A 17,806-nucleotide genomic window follows, 5' to 3' on the forward strand; every position below is an offset into this window, starting at 1 on the left:
ATGATCACTGATATATCACTGATATATCATATCATTGATCAGTCGCCCCTGACATGGGGAACAGACGCTGTTATGAGCCGCTCCTAACACGGAGTACAGACACTCCAGGTTTGCAGAAGCAAATCTCCCCTTCCTTGTCACCATACGACCAAAGTTCCCACCGGAATTGATTACCCGATCTTCCCTAAGGTTGCTCGTACCCCGACCAGTACCACGAGTAGGTAGGATTAGGAGTTGCTGGGCAAGAGGCTAAGGACCACACAAAGGGGTCTATTTTACTCCTGCAGGTACGCGAGGTACAAATGGTACCCAGCATTTACCGTAATTTTTACCCAACATGATAAAACGTAAACTGCCGTAATTCAGCGTACCTAAGACCCTAATACTGCGCATTTTGGAATATTTCTAATACATCGTAAGTGATTGTTTATAATAATTGCAAATGCGATTGTGATATATTACCATCATAAGTGAAAATTTCACAAATTTCTTGAATTTCGACAAACTTTGGGCCAAATTATTAGGCGATGCGCTGAATTGAGGCACTTTACGGTACCTAAATCTGTAGGTGAATTCCGGCGCACATTTTCTTCGAAGAGAAGAATTTTTCTTCCATAATCCACCAGCAAGAAAATTTTCTTTTCTTCGAAGAAAATACGCACCGGAATTCGCCTACTGGTATATATAAATCTGAATCCATTTCAAATTGTTTTCATAGTTTGGACTACGGATGTCGGGTGGAACTTTATTCGACAACGGGAGCAGCTTTAGTCTTGGGTATTCCTTATCTAGATTCTTATAGAACTCATTCTTTATAAGTAGATGAAAAACCGAATTTAGTAGGGTGCCGGTACCAATGGTTGTAATGTACCAGTAGATTGGACTATGGAATAAAACGTACATTTTTCGATAAAAACGACATGTGCTATTTTTGATGGATAGATCGCCTCTAGTTTTGTCGATTTGCCAAATTTCAGCTTCTTATTTTATCAAAAAGTCATATAAATAAATAAGTTTACGCAAAAAAATTGCTCCCTTGCACCAGTAGCTGCCGTCGTGTTCCAGTAGTGGATCAACGGATGGAAGCAGAAAAGTTCCAGAGATGATCTTTATGCTTCATTCGAAAGATATTAGTTGCTGTTCCGAGGGAAAAATGTTAAACCTATGTAAAAATTAACCATTTTGTTCAAAATTCCTTGTATCATTACCAAACGTCTACAACTGGAGCACTAGCGCAACTACTGGAACATGTGTACCAATAGTGACTCAAGCGATTTTATGTTAAAAAAATAGTTTTATCGCTACTTTTATATTTTTCCCATATAGTAGAGCTTGAAATCTTTCTGTTGACGCCAAAAGATCTCTGTTAAGGCTTTTCAATATTTTGTTATGATTTTTTATAGCTTAGGTAGTCCACTAATGGCACCGGCACCCTACTATACCATACATGATTAAAAAACATTTTAGCCAAATGGCATTAATGACCCAGTACCGTCTATAAAAAAAGACCACATGGATTTTGGACAACCCCTTTACATGATAACCAAAGGCTTAAGAATAATCAACCATCTTGAGACCTGTTGCTCTGGTTCTAAATAGTTTTTTTTCCTGACATGCTACTATATTGAGTCGTATAGAGTGCACCAATTGTGAGGACTTCTATTGACCTAAGTTATTTTTGTTCAAATATAAGAAATTCATTTCCTACTAGCTGTAACGGTTCCAAAATTTCGTGCTTTATTTCATCGTGCATTTCCTTTTGTTTACGTCCATAATTCACGTTCGCCACATCTTATTACCAACACCAAAATCCACCTCATAAGATGATATGACGCGACGTGATACCATTCATGGACTAGACAATTCAATTTCAGCTGGTATAGCATCATCTGGTTTACTGGCTAGCAGCTCAGCGCCGGTCAACATTCCCGGCTCTCCGATGGGAAACTCCATATCCGGTTAGTATAATTTAAGAAATTAAATCAATAGAGTGATTATTAACAAGATTATTTCCCCATGCGTAGGTCTTCTTCAAGGTACTTCTGCACCGGTCAACATTCCTGGCAGTTCATTGGGAAACAATTTTAGCCCTTCGTCGCATTCTAATCTTTTCGGTATGAACGATAACATGTTCGGAAATAGCGCAACACATCACATTGGCAGCAGCTCGGCGCCGAAACTAGCTACATCCTTCGGCCATAGCAACACCGATAGTCTTTTCTTTCAATCACACATAATTTCGCCAGTGCTGACCGGTGGCGATGGTGGTCTTTCAGCTAGTCCGGAACTTAGGTAAGTTTTCGACGAAACCGTGACACATTGTTGCGTTTAAACCGCAACTTTTAGATGTATGGTGTCATGGGGAAAATTTCTCCATATTTTAGACTTTTTTAGTGATGTGGAATTAGAGAAGCCTTTAAGGATCAGAATATAGATAGAGATCATTCAAATATCACATCACTCTAAATCTTTAAAAATATGAAGAAACTTTTCAGCAAACATTTTTGTTTTCCTAGATATGGCTCTGGGATCAATGTGCTTGATGCATAACACATGATAAAACTAAAAACAAAAAAAATCCACCTTTTCAGCCGAATATCGGAACTCAATTCGCTTAATAACGAACTGAGCAACAATAACACAAACCTGTTGTTCGATAACCACATGCAACAGGCTGCCGTCGCGGCAGCTCAACAACAACAGCAACAGGTCCAGCATCAGCAACAGGCAGCGGCGGCCGCTGCCATTGCTGCAGCAGCCAAGAATTCCAATGCTAACCATCCGTATTCAATGTCTCCGCTGGTGGCGTCCGGTATGGAACGATTACGAGACGAGCTGGCCAACAAAAATGCACAAATGATCAACTGGGAAGAGCAGGTCATGCAGGCAACTAATGCCTGTGAAGCGTGGAAAGCCCAGATGGAGGAAAGCAATAGAAAGGTAAGTTTTAGCTTTTTTTTTTGCCTTAAAGGCAGCATTCATTTATTACGTAACGCTAAAATTGAAAATTTTTGATCCCCTCCCTCCACCGTAACGCTTTTTGTATAAAAAATTTCAAATTTTTGTATGAGCCGTAACGCTTGAGCCTACTCCCCCCCTCCCCTGGAGCGTTACGTAATTTGTGGATGCTGCCTAATCAGAATTTCGATTTGTTTATTGAAGTTGGTTTTTTGAAATGCTTTTCTAATACGCTGTTCGTATGTCTGTTGAAAGCAGCTCAAATAACATACGGTAGCTGTAGCAGTTACATACATTGTATCTTGATAGCTACAGTGTAGCGTCACGCTATTGATGGGTGTATATTAGACTGATGCAAATTTTGAAGTTTTTGCTCCCCTATGCTTAAACGATGTCAATTATGATGAAAATCATTCTCCCAAAATATGAAGTGATTTGGAAGAGATTTGGTTGTGCACACGCCATTTGAAGTTTATATGGAAATTACTATGGAAAAGCCAAACCTTTTGTGTTCAGTCCTCTATCTGCTCGTCATAATGATATATGAAAAAGCGAACACACTCTTCTCATGTAAAATCTTCCCAGCTACAACTTTGCCGAAGACCACATTTTGTTGCAGGGTGGCCACCGAACCGGGAAAAACGGGAAAAGCGGGAAAAAGACGGGAATTTGAATCCACCGGGAAAAAGACGGGAAAAACCGGGAATTTGAGAAGATCACCGGGAAAATCGTTTTGAACGAACATCTTCAATCTGTAATCTACAAAATTACCTCCAAAATAAATTATAGAAAGTAGTTATGTTTAATGACATTCTCATGGCATCCGCAATTTCGAAATAATTTCAAACATTAATTATTTAATTTCTACTATGCTACATCATATTTCTTAAAATTGCTTCACTCTTTTCTAAGCAACGTTTCAAAATATTTTTTTGAATTTTTGTTCTCGCACTGTCAGTGCTAATATTTTTTGAACTTTTCTCTATTTTTTTACTTGACGTTTTGAATCAAAGATTAATTACTTATTGCACTCTTCTGTAATTGTTGGATACCACAACTAATCTTGAAAACAAGCATTTATTTATAAAAGTTTTTAATATGTCACTTGTTATCTAGTCGACAAAAGTTTTGAATATGGGCGCATTTAGGATTTTAATATCGATCAAGCTGTTACAGCGCATATAAAATGTGTAGAATATCCATACAAAAAGCATTACGAGAGGGTGGATGGGTGTCAAAAATGATGATTTTCGGTGTTATTAAAATTGTGAGTGAACCCTATGTAAGCGCTTCTACATGTGCGGATTTGTTTCATCCATACCTTGAACTTATTTGCTTTAGAGAAGAAAATTCAAAGGTTTAGGAATTGAAATAATTTACATTACGTTAAAGAACTATTTGGCATCTTGATGGTTTACTTAGACACCTGGGGCTTTTGTCGGCCATGTTATCTGAAATTCAGCATTCAGATGCGCTTAAGGTGATTATATACCAAAGCCAAACCATGAAATTTCAAGAGCACGAGTCTATTTGGTTCTGAACAGAGCTCTGAGCTGAAATTTTGATCGTTTTATCATTACCAGAATGCAACCAATCCATCAAATATTCAACGCGAACGGTTGTCAGGTTCTCAAGATCCTCAAACTTGAAGTTGAAAATTTTAAATTTGGCTTAAAAGGCTGTTGGTAAATATGGGTCAAATAGCATTCAAATTAAACTCCTGTCGTGTCAAGAGCAGGATCTGTTTTATTAGCACAATTAACCATCCCTTTCCCAAGATAGATAGCTCCAGGGCTTCATTGATTTTCGACGAACACGAGACAAATCGATTCAGATGAATACTATACCATGTCATAGTTTTCAGGATAAGATTCTATATAGATTAGAAAAATCTAATAGTTAACTTATTGTTCCAATAGTGAAACTATTGATAAACAATCAAATAAGTAAAATTTTTTGAATCGTTTTTAAAAAAATATTTCAGTACTTTTCATAGAAACGATATAGAAAGAGTCTATTAAAGTCGTTGGAAATAATGAATTAAAAACCGGGAAAATTAAATAAAACATACCGGGAAAACCGGGAAAAAAGCGGGAATTCCAAAATCGAAATTCGGTGGCCACCCTGTTGTTGGGACGTAAGGATAACACAGCGTAACAAAAATGACATTTTTGCGTGTCTCAAGGATCAAATTATGTGTCTCTAGTAGATTTGGGGTTGCTGAATGTGGTGCCATTCTCAGAAATGTTCCAGCACGTCACAATTTTCAGCTACAGGTCGCCAATGTTGTATAAAACATTGTTTTTATCAATGTTTACATGAAATTTATAGTACAATTTATCATACTTTTTTGTAATCTAATCCACCAAACATGCAAAATAGAACTTGAACTTTCATTTCAGACATAATTTGATTGAAATTGCGCGATTAAAATTCGATAAAACCGATTTTTTCAACATGCTTGCAGTCTCCATACAAAATTCTTCGTTTCTTCTATATGGCAAAATACAACAATTCTCTAAACCATCAAAAAATAACTTTTCCGTATCGAATGTAATACAAACTTTGATGATAAGTATTGTTATACACATAAAGTTTGAATTCTGTGGCAAATTAAGTCAATATATTACCTTACAAGCTGGCAAACTTGCATGCAAGTTGGCTGAAATAGTCATTTTTTGCATTTTCAACAATCAATATCTCAAAAACTAGACGTGCTATGATATTTCTGAAAACGGCAATGGATTCAGCAACCCTTAATCAAGTGAATAGCGGTATTTTGGTGCTGGAGACAAAAACGTGTTCCGCAGTGTAATTTGTTATTCTTGATTCCAAAGTCTAAACTACGCTGAGATGATCATTCAATTCCTTTCAGAGCAACACTGCTTTGTTGCTGTAGAACATATTAGCCTGGATTACTTTGATCTATTCTTCCCGCCAGGAGCACCACTGTTGCCTGCCGAACAGTTGGTGAAGCATGTAAAATGCAAACCCTCTTTATGATGATGAATAACAATTTTTCGCATGAGAAGAGTGTGTTCACTTTTCCATAAAATATTATGACGAAGAGATAGAGGGCTAAACACAAAAGGTTTGCGTTTTCCATAGTAATCTCCATATAAACTTCAAATGGCGTGTGCACAGACAAATTTCTTCCAAATCATTTCAAATTTTAGGAGGATGCTTTTTACCATAATTTAAATCGTTTAAGCATAGGGGAGCAAAAATTTCGAAATTTGCATCACTCTAGTGTATATACGCGTATTGTTGAGATCCATCTTCGTCGGTCTTGGGCGATATTTCTCTAGTTGCCCCAAACGTTTGAGGTCGCCAGGTCTTCTTCCACAGTGTACAGTCTCGTGGTCTTCCATGAAGTCGCCTACCTCTACCTGGTTCCCTGCTGACTATTATTTTCGCAATTCTTTCTTCCGACATTCGCATTAAGTGTCCAGACCACTGAAGTCTGCCATATTTTACACGCCTTATAATATTCGCATCTTTATACACTTGATCAGGCTTGGGAACTGTGACCACTATTTACCACAGTTCATCGATTCTGCCAGTCAACCAAAACATAAAGCAGAAGCAGCATCAATACATCAATACCATCAGGCGTTGCGCTGCCGACTGTTCACACACTGCTTGAATGTTTTTGTCTTCCCACTATGATCGTTTTCGGGCAGTCGTCTCGAGGTGAATGATTGAAAAAAATGTTAAATAATTCAATCGCTAATGTTTCGCTTGTGTTTTCAACTAATTGAAATGTATTAGCGCTAATAGCAAGAGCACCATAATTCCATTGCGATACATAAAAACAAGTTCAATTTAATGCTGCCTTTATCGAGCAAAAATGCAGAACCCAGAAAATCGAAAAATTCGTGTCACCAATGTGGTCGAGTCATTTCGCATTCGGGTTTGAAAAAAACGATAGGAAGATTACAGTTTTGAAGAGCCGAGACATTTTTTTTTGGTTTGAACGGTCATGGTTTGCTTTGGATTTTGATGGTCGTGTAGAAAAATGTGAATGTCGAGGTGGTAAATGTTTGCTACAGTACATTTCCTATCCCTGCACTTGATACAACTCGTGATGCATGCGTCTACGCCACACACCATTTTCGAGTTTCCCAACGAGTATTGTCCGCCGCACTGTACGCTCGAAAACACCGAAGGCTTTTCGGTTTGTCTCTTTTAGCGTTCACGCTTCGTCGCCGTGTAGAGCCACCGGAAGAATCAATGTTTTATAAAGGGCGAATTTTGTTTCTGTTTGCAAGTTGCGAGTTGCGTAGTTTGTAATAGGCCCTATTCGAAGCCGCATCATGTCTTTTCACTTCGCGGGAAACGTCGATGTCACTGTCACAAGTCTTCTTCTTCTTCTTTCTGGCGTTACGTCCCCACTGGGACAGAGCCTGCTTCTCAGCTTAGTGTTCTTATGAGCGCTTCCACAGTTATTCACTGAGAGCTTACTATGCCGATGACCATTTTTGCATGTGTATATCGTGTGGCAGGTACGAAGATACTCTATGCCCTGGGAAGTCGAGAAAATTTCCAACCCGAAAAGATCCTCGACCGGTGGGATTCGAACCCACGACCCTCAGCTTGGTCATGCTGAATAGCTGCGCGTTTACCGCTACGGCTATCTGGGCCCCATCACAAGTCCAAGGTGTTCCAAGGTAAACAAATTCTTCAACAACTTCAAACATCCCCATCAAACACTACCTCAGTTTTACAAGCCTACCTTTACCTCTACTTGCAACTATGTTCTTCGTTCTGGTACACGGTTGAAAATCAGCACGTGCGATTGAATGGATTGATCACTCGACTCATTTTAAAACACCAATCATCATGATTTGAAGAATTCTAACTTAGGATTATTTTTACTGTCTCTAGCACTAGACTCTGAAGTGAAAAGTCGTTGATTTTGAACATCATGTCTTTTGTATGAAACCAATCATTGACAGCTCGTTGTAGAAAATGATTGAGATCAATTCAACCGCTTTCAACAGATGCAAGTTGGTGTGGAGGTAAGAACAAGACTTACACTCCGAAGATTGAAGGTTCAAATCTTGGTCAGGCAAAAACGTTTATTTTAACTTTTTTTTTGTTTCAAATGAAAACATGCAACGTTGAATTCAAGTGCTGTTACCTTGATATTGTCAAAATTTAACAGTAGTGCAAATCCAAGTGCAGAACTATTGATAGCATCGTGCTTTTTTACCGTTTAGAACTAATGTTCAGGCCTATTTGCTTATGTCACCCTCTTCAGGTCTCCTCCACTGACCTGCGATCGATTCCAATAAGATCGATGTCGTTCGCAAAGTCAAAGAGCATGTGTGACCGTGTGATGATAGCGTAATTGACACCTCGTCTGCAATCCGAACCATCCTGCGTAGCACGTATCAGTCCAAAAAGTTTCGCCGGCAAATCATTTTTAGACGTTATCTACCACAGCTCATTTCTTTTCAATGAATCGTACGCCGCCTTGAAATCAATAAACACGTGGTAAGTCTGGAAGTTATACTTCCGGAATTTATCTAAGATCATTGTCGCCATCATGAAAATCAGCTTACTATTTGCCGACTCAGTGCGGCAGTATTTTGTGCGCCGAATGCAGCAGGGTAATTCCTCTGTGATTGGCACAATCCAGTCTGTGCACTTTGGCAGCGTCCATTTATTACGTAACGTTACGTTCTTATAGATTTGGTGTATGAGGCCATCTGACCAGTCGGATGGCATTTCTTCGTCCTCCCATAGCTTCAGAAGTATTCGGTAGATTGACTGGTAAAGCTGCTTGAAAAGCTCGACCGGGATCTCGTCCTTTCCATAAGCCTTATAGTTCAGCTCGCTGATAGCCTTTTCAATACCTCTCCTATGGTCGGTGGGTCCACAGCTTGGTCGTCACCATCAATGTTCATCCTGTTTCTCGCTACATTTCCATTTTCGGCCGAAGATAGAACAAGTATTTTTTAAAGTGTTTTTTGGAAAATTATGTTTCACTTAACAAAACTTTTGATAGTTGGAAGTTGAAGTAATAATGTCAAATACAAGGATGATTACTAATTTTACCAAACTAAAAATGTTTAAGTAGGCTTGAATCGAGGATAGATTATCAACTATTACAATCAGTGTTTGGATTTTGATCCAAATAAGCCGATCGAACCATATTCGGAGAGTGTAACAGTTCGCAAACCATAACAGTTCGCGGCACATTGCATTCCTAGAGCCCTATGAAGGTAAACAATCACTCTCTCGTTTGGTACGTGGCGCGAGAGCGTTCAAGAGCAGCAACTTTCACAGACTGCAACAGTATCAAGCCATTCGGGTAATTTATGTTTTGTATAAAATTGGTAACAACTTTAAAATTTTCTGGTAATGCAACCTTGAACAACTTGATACTAATCTACTGGGGGTCTACCCCGTTTGGCATAATGCCATTTGGCATACAGTCGTTTGACATAAAGTCGTTTGGCATAATAGTCGTTTGGCATAATAGTCGTTTGGCATAACAGTTGTTTGGCATAATGGTCGTTTGGCATAATTTGAAAAACAAGATACTGCAAAGGTAAAGTAATATCCGGGATCATAAAATGCGTCATAAAGTATCATTTTCCTTGTTTTTTTAAATAGCATGGCATATCTTAGGCGTTGGACACATTTTTGTAAAAATGTGCTATAATATTCCGGACACAATGTTATTTATGATGCAATTCCAAAAAAAGCTTTATTAAATTTTTTCCTTGAAAAATGAATATGAGAAGTATGCCTTATCAATAACTGACAACGGAATGTACGATCACGAGCAGTTTATCAACACCCCCTTGCTTAATGGAAGAAATTTGATCAAATTTCATGTTTTTCACAATTATGCCAAACGGCTATTATGCCAAAAAGCTATTATGCCAAACGACTGTATGCCAAACGGCATTATGCCAAACGGGGTAGACCCATCTACTGGATAATCGAACACCCCTTTGGTTGCAAACATGGCACAGAAAATAAAAAAAAAATTCGCCTATGTTTCTTGATCAGAATGAGAATGTTTTCGCTCATGGCTCGTTATCTTCCATGAACGATAAATGTCATGCGTGTTGTATGAATGCAGGCGGATAAATGGGATGAATTTATGGCTCGTGTGTCAATGATCGTTAACGATCAACGCTCCGTCATCGTAATCATCGTCATCATCGAAACTTCAAAAGCAGTTTTTATGTTCAAAACTAAAAATTAGTCGAAGAAAATGTGTTCACTGTGTTTCGATTGGAGAATAGAATACAGTGAACACATTTTCATGTAAATGTTCTTAATTTTGAACGAAAAAACTGCTTTTGAAAGTTCTGAAATCAATGACGGATCCTGCCCCTTTACATTTCCCAAAACCTGATTACAATTACACCAACCTTATTTTACTATTATATTTTTTGTTATCAGGAAAACAATTTGATGAGTTTGACACTGTTGTTATACCACAGACTCACATTTTTTTCAAAGTCTGATAGATGACTTTAGAATTAGGGTACATGAATCGCATCACTTACCAAGGTGAATCTAGATCATATAGCATTTGATCCCTCTCCACCAACATTTTTTTTCCATAACAACCATGGCGATGCCGAGGTGATCTCATTCTCTAGAGCAGAAAAAAAGGCTGCAGAGTACCAAGCTAGGGTCTTCCATACCATATTTTATAATACCTCTCAAATAATGACAAAAACATATGGTTAAATTATCAAAGCACGTGGAAATAGTTATTTTATTATAACATGTGACTAGAACAACATAAGATGTTTGTCGCATAACAATATTTTCGTCAAAATTCCGATTCTAAGCCACGAAAATCACGAAAATGAGAAAATCATTTTTCAATAATTGAAATACGCTTAACAATGCTTGGAGTAGTTGCCTTAGCTTTGTTACATAATGTCTAGTCAGTTTTTTTTTTTAAACTAAGCCGACATATACCTACTCGTGTAAAAATAAAAAAAAAATATTTACATTTTATTATTGTTTGTAAATTACAAATCAATAGTTTTTTTCTCCCCGTTGAAATTGTGATGCAATCGAATATTGCCGTTGTTAGTACTGGAAAAAAGCTTGGCACCGCTCACGGAAGATTCTTGGTCACTATTGATCAGTTGGATAGATTCTGAATATGATAATCGATTAATAATGTAAAACATAATATTAAACCTAATAAACAAACTTACGTTTTCGACGCCACGCTCAAATAACTTCGTAATTTTATTCCTTTGCCCTCACACGAGACAAAGTTCAGCATATTTACGCCACTCTACATAGATTTATCGATATTAATAAATAAATTTGAGTATGATTCTCTTACTATTTACCTCTAAGCACAAAACTTTAAAACTCTGCGAGCTTCATTTGTTCAAACGCCATTTTGCTCCGTTTCGATGCTCGGTTCATAAGAAAAACGTATATTTTTCAAACAAGGCTTGCTTTGGATTTCATAAGCACATCATATAAAATGTTATAGGACCGCGTATGAATCTTGAATCTAATTCGTATGTCCTTCAACAGCGAGTTATGGAAATTATACGCGTCGTATGAAATGTTTTTCGGCTAACAAAATACTGTTTCATACGAAAGGTATTATGAATAACATAACTTCAGTTTCCTCAGTGTAGCACTAGCTCCGAACAAAAGGTGGCTAGCTTATTGCTTTCATCAGGGGGTGGATGAGTCCCTTGACGGCGGTCTTGTTGTTATTGAGCTGTTAGATGGCATCCTTAAGGCGAAGTAGGCCGTCATTGAAATTTGTTCGCGTCGTTGATGATTGCTGCTAAATCATGTCACAATTTCGAATTGAAAAAAAAGCCGTTGGTATTGCACTGACGCACCTGAAAAAGTATCAGCATACTTTTTACATGCCAGCGCATATAGTGATACTACTTTTCCTTATAAATATGAACTATGAAGACTGAGTTTTATTAATTTGAAATTGCGAACTGCAATGTCAACATGGCTGCTGAAACGAATGATGGGCTGCTTAGCCTTAACATTCCCCATAGTGTAAGCTGGTTGGTTTGCACCAGAGTCTATGAATGGAGAGTTGCGCGAAGACTGAAACCAAGTCTACCTATTGAACTGTCAAATCGTCTACCTATCGAGCAAAATAAACAAACACGTTTCGGTTCGAGAGGAGTATTGTTATCGTGATGATTTGTTTTTAATGATACGGTTGTGGTGTAATACGATATGTAACGAAAAAATAGCTCTTTAGGGTTTCTAATTTGTGCATTAATCTCTTTCTCATAACATATGTTATGTAACGGTAGTGTAATCTTCCTCCATCAGTGGAAATATAAAACTGAAATGTAACTGAAATTTGATAAATTGTAATTGTAATTGCTCAATCCACACCCTGGCAGACAATTATCCGCCCATCTAGACACGGGCTGGGTGAGGACCTACCAAGCCTCCCCCGTTAACATGTCCTATACCGTTTAGCACACCGGGATCTTCCACAAGCAGGCGCCGGAATTAAAGCGGTCCCACAAGCTTCAGATACATTAAATAGATATAGTCCCTCTGGCACTAAACCGAATAGCGGCCTTCATATCATCACTAGCACTGCCTATCCCGCACGCCAAACAAAATGCCGGAAGTAGCGTGCCGTGTAGAACATCCGATGTTCTACACAGCACATCACCTCCGACACCATGCTCAACGTACAGCAAAGACATCGCTAATAAAAAGCGGAATGCGTCATTCGATTCAGTGCCAGAGGGACTATAAATGTAACGAAGAGGAAATGAAAAGATAGTAGAGATGGTTTAGTTGTTGGATTGCTGAAACGAGAAGAAGTAAAGTCATTACGTTAAAACGTGGTTTTTATAGTTGAATAAATGTATCGATAGTTTCTCATCTGTTTCTTTTCCGTGTCGTAGTTGCGTCGGTTCTATCCACCTCGAGTTTTGTCGTCTCCGCTCGAGCAATGAGGACCGCGATGAAATGAAAATATAAAAATATGACCATTAGTGTTTATCTATTATTTAATGTGGTTCTCATTTGCTTTTAAATACCTAAGTAACATGTGAACTCTGCCTCTATCAGAAAATTCTAATGAATTATATTTTATTCTCCTGCACTTTCCCTAACACAAAGTATTCCTATTTAGTAAGACATTTACAAGTGCAAAAGCGCAAATAAAAGTGTGGGACCTCATCGAATCATGTTGATGCCCTCAGAGCACTCATTCTTCGATTTGCGAAAAATGAGTCCGCTGAAAACACCGACCCGACTCGACGCAATCGCGCACCTCTACCAACGCCTCCGCACATGTAAAAACTTCTGCGATAAACCTGTGGTGTGAAAGAAATGCGCAATATTATTTTAATTTCAATCCTAACTGCATGACCCGTAGGCTCTATGCGTATGATTGTTCATTATTTTAGCTAAATATACCAGTTATTCCTGTACATCAGAAGAAAAGAAAAACGATTAAGAATATCTTGCAGCGTAAAGTTTAAGTGATCAAATATTAATCCTTTCTTCGAACCTAATTTCATTATACATTGGGTTATGCTATGCTTCGCGTGTGATACGAACAATTAGATTTATCAATATAATGCATTAGCATCCAAACAAATACCCTAGAAAATTTTCTTATTGTCCGATAAACATTTCAAAACAATTACGAACTGCAAAAATTCAACGGTAACTTTATTCAACAAAGCTTTCATTCGATCACCCTTAAAATACACAGTCATCAGTAGACCATGCACTACAATATCCTCCTAATATAACGCAGAGCTAAAAATCCTCTCTTGCGTTACCCAATCTGAACAAGAAAACATTTTCAAATACTTCCCATGATTTGTGCACGGCAAAACAGATTCCACTTTCTACGTAATGTAACCTAGTATGAACAGCTGCCCAACTCTCCAGACCTGCGCCCTCCAAGATCCAAGGTGCTGCTGCCTTACGTTCAAAACTTCTTTCCTCAAAGTCTGTCTATCAATTCCGAACTCTATTGCATACTACCATACCAATCAGACCCTATTCCTGACAAGACACAGAGTCATAACCCCAATGTGATGGATTTACCCAGTAAATCCACAACCTTGTCCTAACCCCTCTTACGTTTCGCTATCCTCGAAAGTCACCCATATTGATGCTTGGCAAAAAATATCAGTATTCAATCCACAAATCCCAAATTACACCACATTACGTTGGTCCGTTTGGCGTCGCCGGTGGATACCTGTTCTGACATTCGTTTCTTTTAAACTCCATTTCAACCATGTCCCTCCACTTTATCAATACGAATGTTGACGAATCACGATAATCTGAAGATCGTGACCAGAACGGAGGTTGGATAAATCACTAGGGACCAACTACCACCAAATGTAACTGAAATTTGATAAAACACAAAAAAAGTTAGTTTGAAAATTATATAATAGTTTTTCAACCCAGACTTACGCTGCATATGCAGCTGTTTCGGTCAATTCTCAGTCGGGCGGCAAACGGAAAAAATAAATTCCCCGGTTTTTCTATTGTTCCACGCGTGAGATCCGAAAAAAAAGCTCAAGTTTTTGAGTACATGCTGTTTGTTGCAATTTTCCACTAAACACTTAATTGTGATTACTTTTTAATTACAAAACCAGAGATCAATTTAAATGTTGTCCTTTGCGACATTGCAAATAAACATTCGAGCTGAGAGTGCATTTGAGTGAAGTCACTATAAAGCGCACACAGTAAAATAAGTTGCCAGAATAATTAAATATTTTGTTATTATGGAACTTGTTGCCAGTTCTCTTTGCGCAACTCTCCATTCATAGACTCTGGTTTGCACTATCCGCTGTGCTGACGTATAGCCATCAACTTTGCTATTCTGACTCTATGTGCCTGTGTTCTCTCCGCCATTCAGGTGTTTATCGTAGTGTTGCTTACATCTTTCAATCACCTCGCATCAGATCGTCAAGGTGCTGTCGTCCTTATTCCTGCAAATTTCGGGCCGCGACACGAAGCCGTTGAGCTTCTGGTAGAACATGAAAATAGTTGACGAAATCTGGTTGTTCTGGTCGCGCTAGATTGTCGCGGTATCAATCGAAACGTGATCGTTTTACGTCTCTGTCTGACCTTATGGGGTTGATAGGGTCATAAATTGTGATTGATTGTTTCAATAATTACAATTCGTAGTCTACACAATTGTTGTACTCTGCTTATAATCTTGTTTCAGTATCTACGATACAGATAAACGATTGAAATTCTAATAATTGGAATTTTTTTTTTTTCAGACCGTGTTGGCCGAACAACAGCGAGATGAAGCCCTGTCACACGTCAAAGCCCTCAAAGAAAAGTTAGAACAAGTGAACATTAGTGGTAATAGTACGGCCAATTATCGAGCAAGTGATCTTCGGGGTCTACCTTTACCGAAATTGAAAAACATACAGGTAACTGTTTCTAGTAGGACTAATAAAGATATAGCCGTATGACTAACGAATTTCTGTCTCTATCGTAGGCAAAATTGCGCGCCGAAATCGAAGAGGTAGAAAAGGTTCTCTATCTGGAAACGGCAACCAAATGCATGAAGTGTGAGGAGAACAATCGATCCGTGACGTTAGTGCCGTGCAATCACTACGTGCTGTGTGATGTTTGCGCGGCGACTCAGCGGGAATGTCCCTACTGTCAAACGCCGGTCACGTCTCAAGCGTAAGCCACTGCTTTCTCAAGGTATTTCAAACATGAGAATCTGTGTCAATCAAGAACACACACTAGCATGAACACAATCGCACCTCGATATAGTTACAAATACATGTGAAAAGCTGTTATGTTACATTTGATTAATGGTCATGAGCTACTACTTCTATTCAACAAAACTGCACCACGCATCATCAATCCGCAAGTAACTAGGCAAGTACTAGGTCAACTTGTTCAAAGTACATCTAGGTCATACAATTACTACCCCAAATGTATTTATGTTTTGTTCTACTCTGGCCGGCGAAGGTGTCGAAGTCATCCTTCATGGTTGGAGCATTTTTGTACTTTTTTAAGTAACATGGACAACTTTGTGTGAATTCAATTGAAAAGAGTGATATTTTTTTACGACATTAATCAACAGTAACTCTGATTTAGGACAGGATAATTAATAGATAATAGTGACGAAAGGTTCACTTTAAACATGTTCAAAAAATGCGCATGTTCTGCAACATGTGACATCAGCAAAACAAACGGGAAGATCAGTTTTAGTAGCTTCTTTACCTAATTATAGTGTAACCATATACACATCTTTTATACTTTTCTACGTTCGATTTTGTTAAACACTTTCAACTTTAATCAGAGCAAGGGTTGGAAACGAATGTAAAAACAAGAGGCACATCGCCTGGCACAGGGATTAATTTTCCTTTTATCCCCTCGAGTTGGAAGGAAATCAGATTATATATCGTTTATATTGATTAGTAGTATTTTTTTTTAAAACTTAGATAACATTCTATTGTGTACAATAGAGAAAGAGCAACATTCGATTTATTTGCTTAAAAAACTAGGCTGCGAATAGTATTTCGCTTACATATGTAAAGGTTGCATTTTTTACTTTCAAAAATTAGACAAACAAATATAAAAATGGACTACACACGCAGAAACAGTGAGACCCAGTAGGTACGAGAGAACTTTATTATATTAAAACAAAAGTGAGGATATGTATTTATAATTTATTTTTTTGCGATATAATTTAACTGCTAGGATAACCCAATTTGTTTTTGTTTAATTGCATCTGGCAATTTTTACTAGTTTTTGGCCTAGCGTGGTCGATACAGAAAGCAACCCGTAGATGGAAGGAATTGAGTGAGCGGAGAAAACAAATCAATATAGGCGTCGACGCTAGGCAAGAACGTTAGAATCAATTTACGTATTCCTTATTATTCTCTTAATGCGAAGAAAACAAGAACTATTATTATATATGGCTGAAAATGAACTAAACAAATATTATTATTCTCATATAATTATATTTTGATAGGTAGAGAACTAAATGACTAATAATGAGAGCTGATTTGTAGGAGGCAATCTTAAACAAAGGAAAGCAAATGCAGAAGCAAGATTTATACAAACAATTCTTTTTACAAACACATTGACATTTTTCAGCACCTTCAGTATACATGTATGGATCTAAGAATGTACCAGTTCAAAAGTTATCGTAAAACTGAATCGAAGAGAACCACATTTTGGGTTATCTTTCCTCTCTAACGAATCAAGCTATGTTGAAATTCAAATCTAGATTGATTTTTTATAATTATAACCATCACAGATAAAAAAAAAAATGTTTTTGTTTTTATTTATTTTCACATTCGTTCCCTTTTAGTTCTACTCTTTAATTTTTGTGAGCGTCGCTTGTGGTATGGGTTGAGTATAGGAAACCTTGCAGAAATAGTTATAGACTGCGAACTCATCGTTGTTTCTAGGAATGGAATGCATGATTCTTTATATTTCAAGTTATATCGAAGACTGGGAACTCTTTCTTAATCAAATACCCATGTACTCATGGCGTTGAGTAAATCCACTCTTAGGATCGTGGTGAGTGAGAGAACAAAAGAATTAGCCATCTTATGAATAAAATCCACAAACTCAAGGTGTATCAAAGTTTTGACTGGGATCTAACTGCAGTCCATACATTTTTTCTCTGGTAATTTTTCTTCTTTCAACTCGTGGGGTGCGACGCTCATAGTTACTCGTGATGTTTGGCAGAGCTCTCCCAGTCCACGAAGCCCTCATTGTCCGCGGAGCAAACAAAATGACTGCATTCTGTGAAAATTGTGACTCTACTGATAAACCCGGCTCCACGCATGATACCTCCAAGTTCAATATTTAACAGCACTAAAATCCACGGTCGTCGCGC

The 17,806-nt window shown here is 37.9% G+C and overlaps 1 protein-coding gene across 6 annotated transcripts in view; it reads left to right on the forward strand.

Annotated features, from left to right (window-relative positions):
• The window catches only part of LOC5576307 (RING finger protein unkempt), a 39,926-nt gene extending 22,905 nt beyond the window's left edge, over window positions 1-17,021 (forward strand). For 4 of the 6 annotated variants that reach the window (XM_021846996.1, XM_021847005.1, XM_021847012.1 and 1 more), the window contains 5 exons: window positions 1,824-1,958; window positions 2,025-2,292; window positions 2,592-2,940; window positions 15,213-15,368; window positions 15,437-17,021. In XM_021846996.1, the coding sequence (XP_021702688.1) occupies window positions 1,824-1,958; window positions 2,025-2,292; window positions 2,592-2,940; window positions 15,213-15,368; window positions 15,437-15,631 (1,103 nt within the window). In that variant the 3' untranslated portion in view covers window positions 15,632-17,021. The remainder of the gene's footprint in view (window positions 1-1,823; window positions 1,959-2,024; window positions 2,293-2,591; window positions 2,941-15,212; window positions 15,369-15,436) is intronic. The other 2 variants (XM_021847003.1, XM_021847020.1) reach the window with 1 other exon arrangement.
• The last annotated feature ends 785 nt before the right edge of the window (window positions 17,022-17,806 follow it).

The sequence above is a fragment of the Aedes aegypti genome, chromosome 1 (genome assembly GCF_002204515.2).
Source record: "Aedes aegypti strain LVP_AGWG chromosome 1, AaegL5.0 Primary Assembly, whole genome shotgun sequence".
Taxonomy (NCBI): domain Eukaryota; kingdom Metazoa; phylum Arthropoda; class Insecta; order Diptera; family Culicidae; genus Aedes; species Aedes aegypti.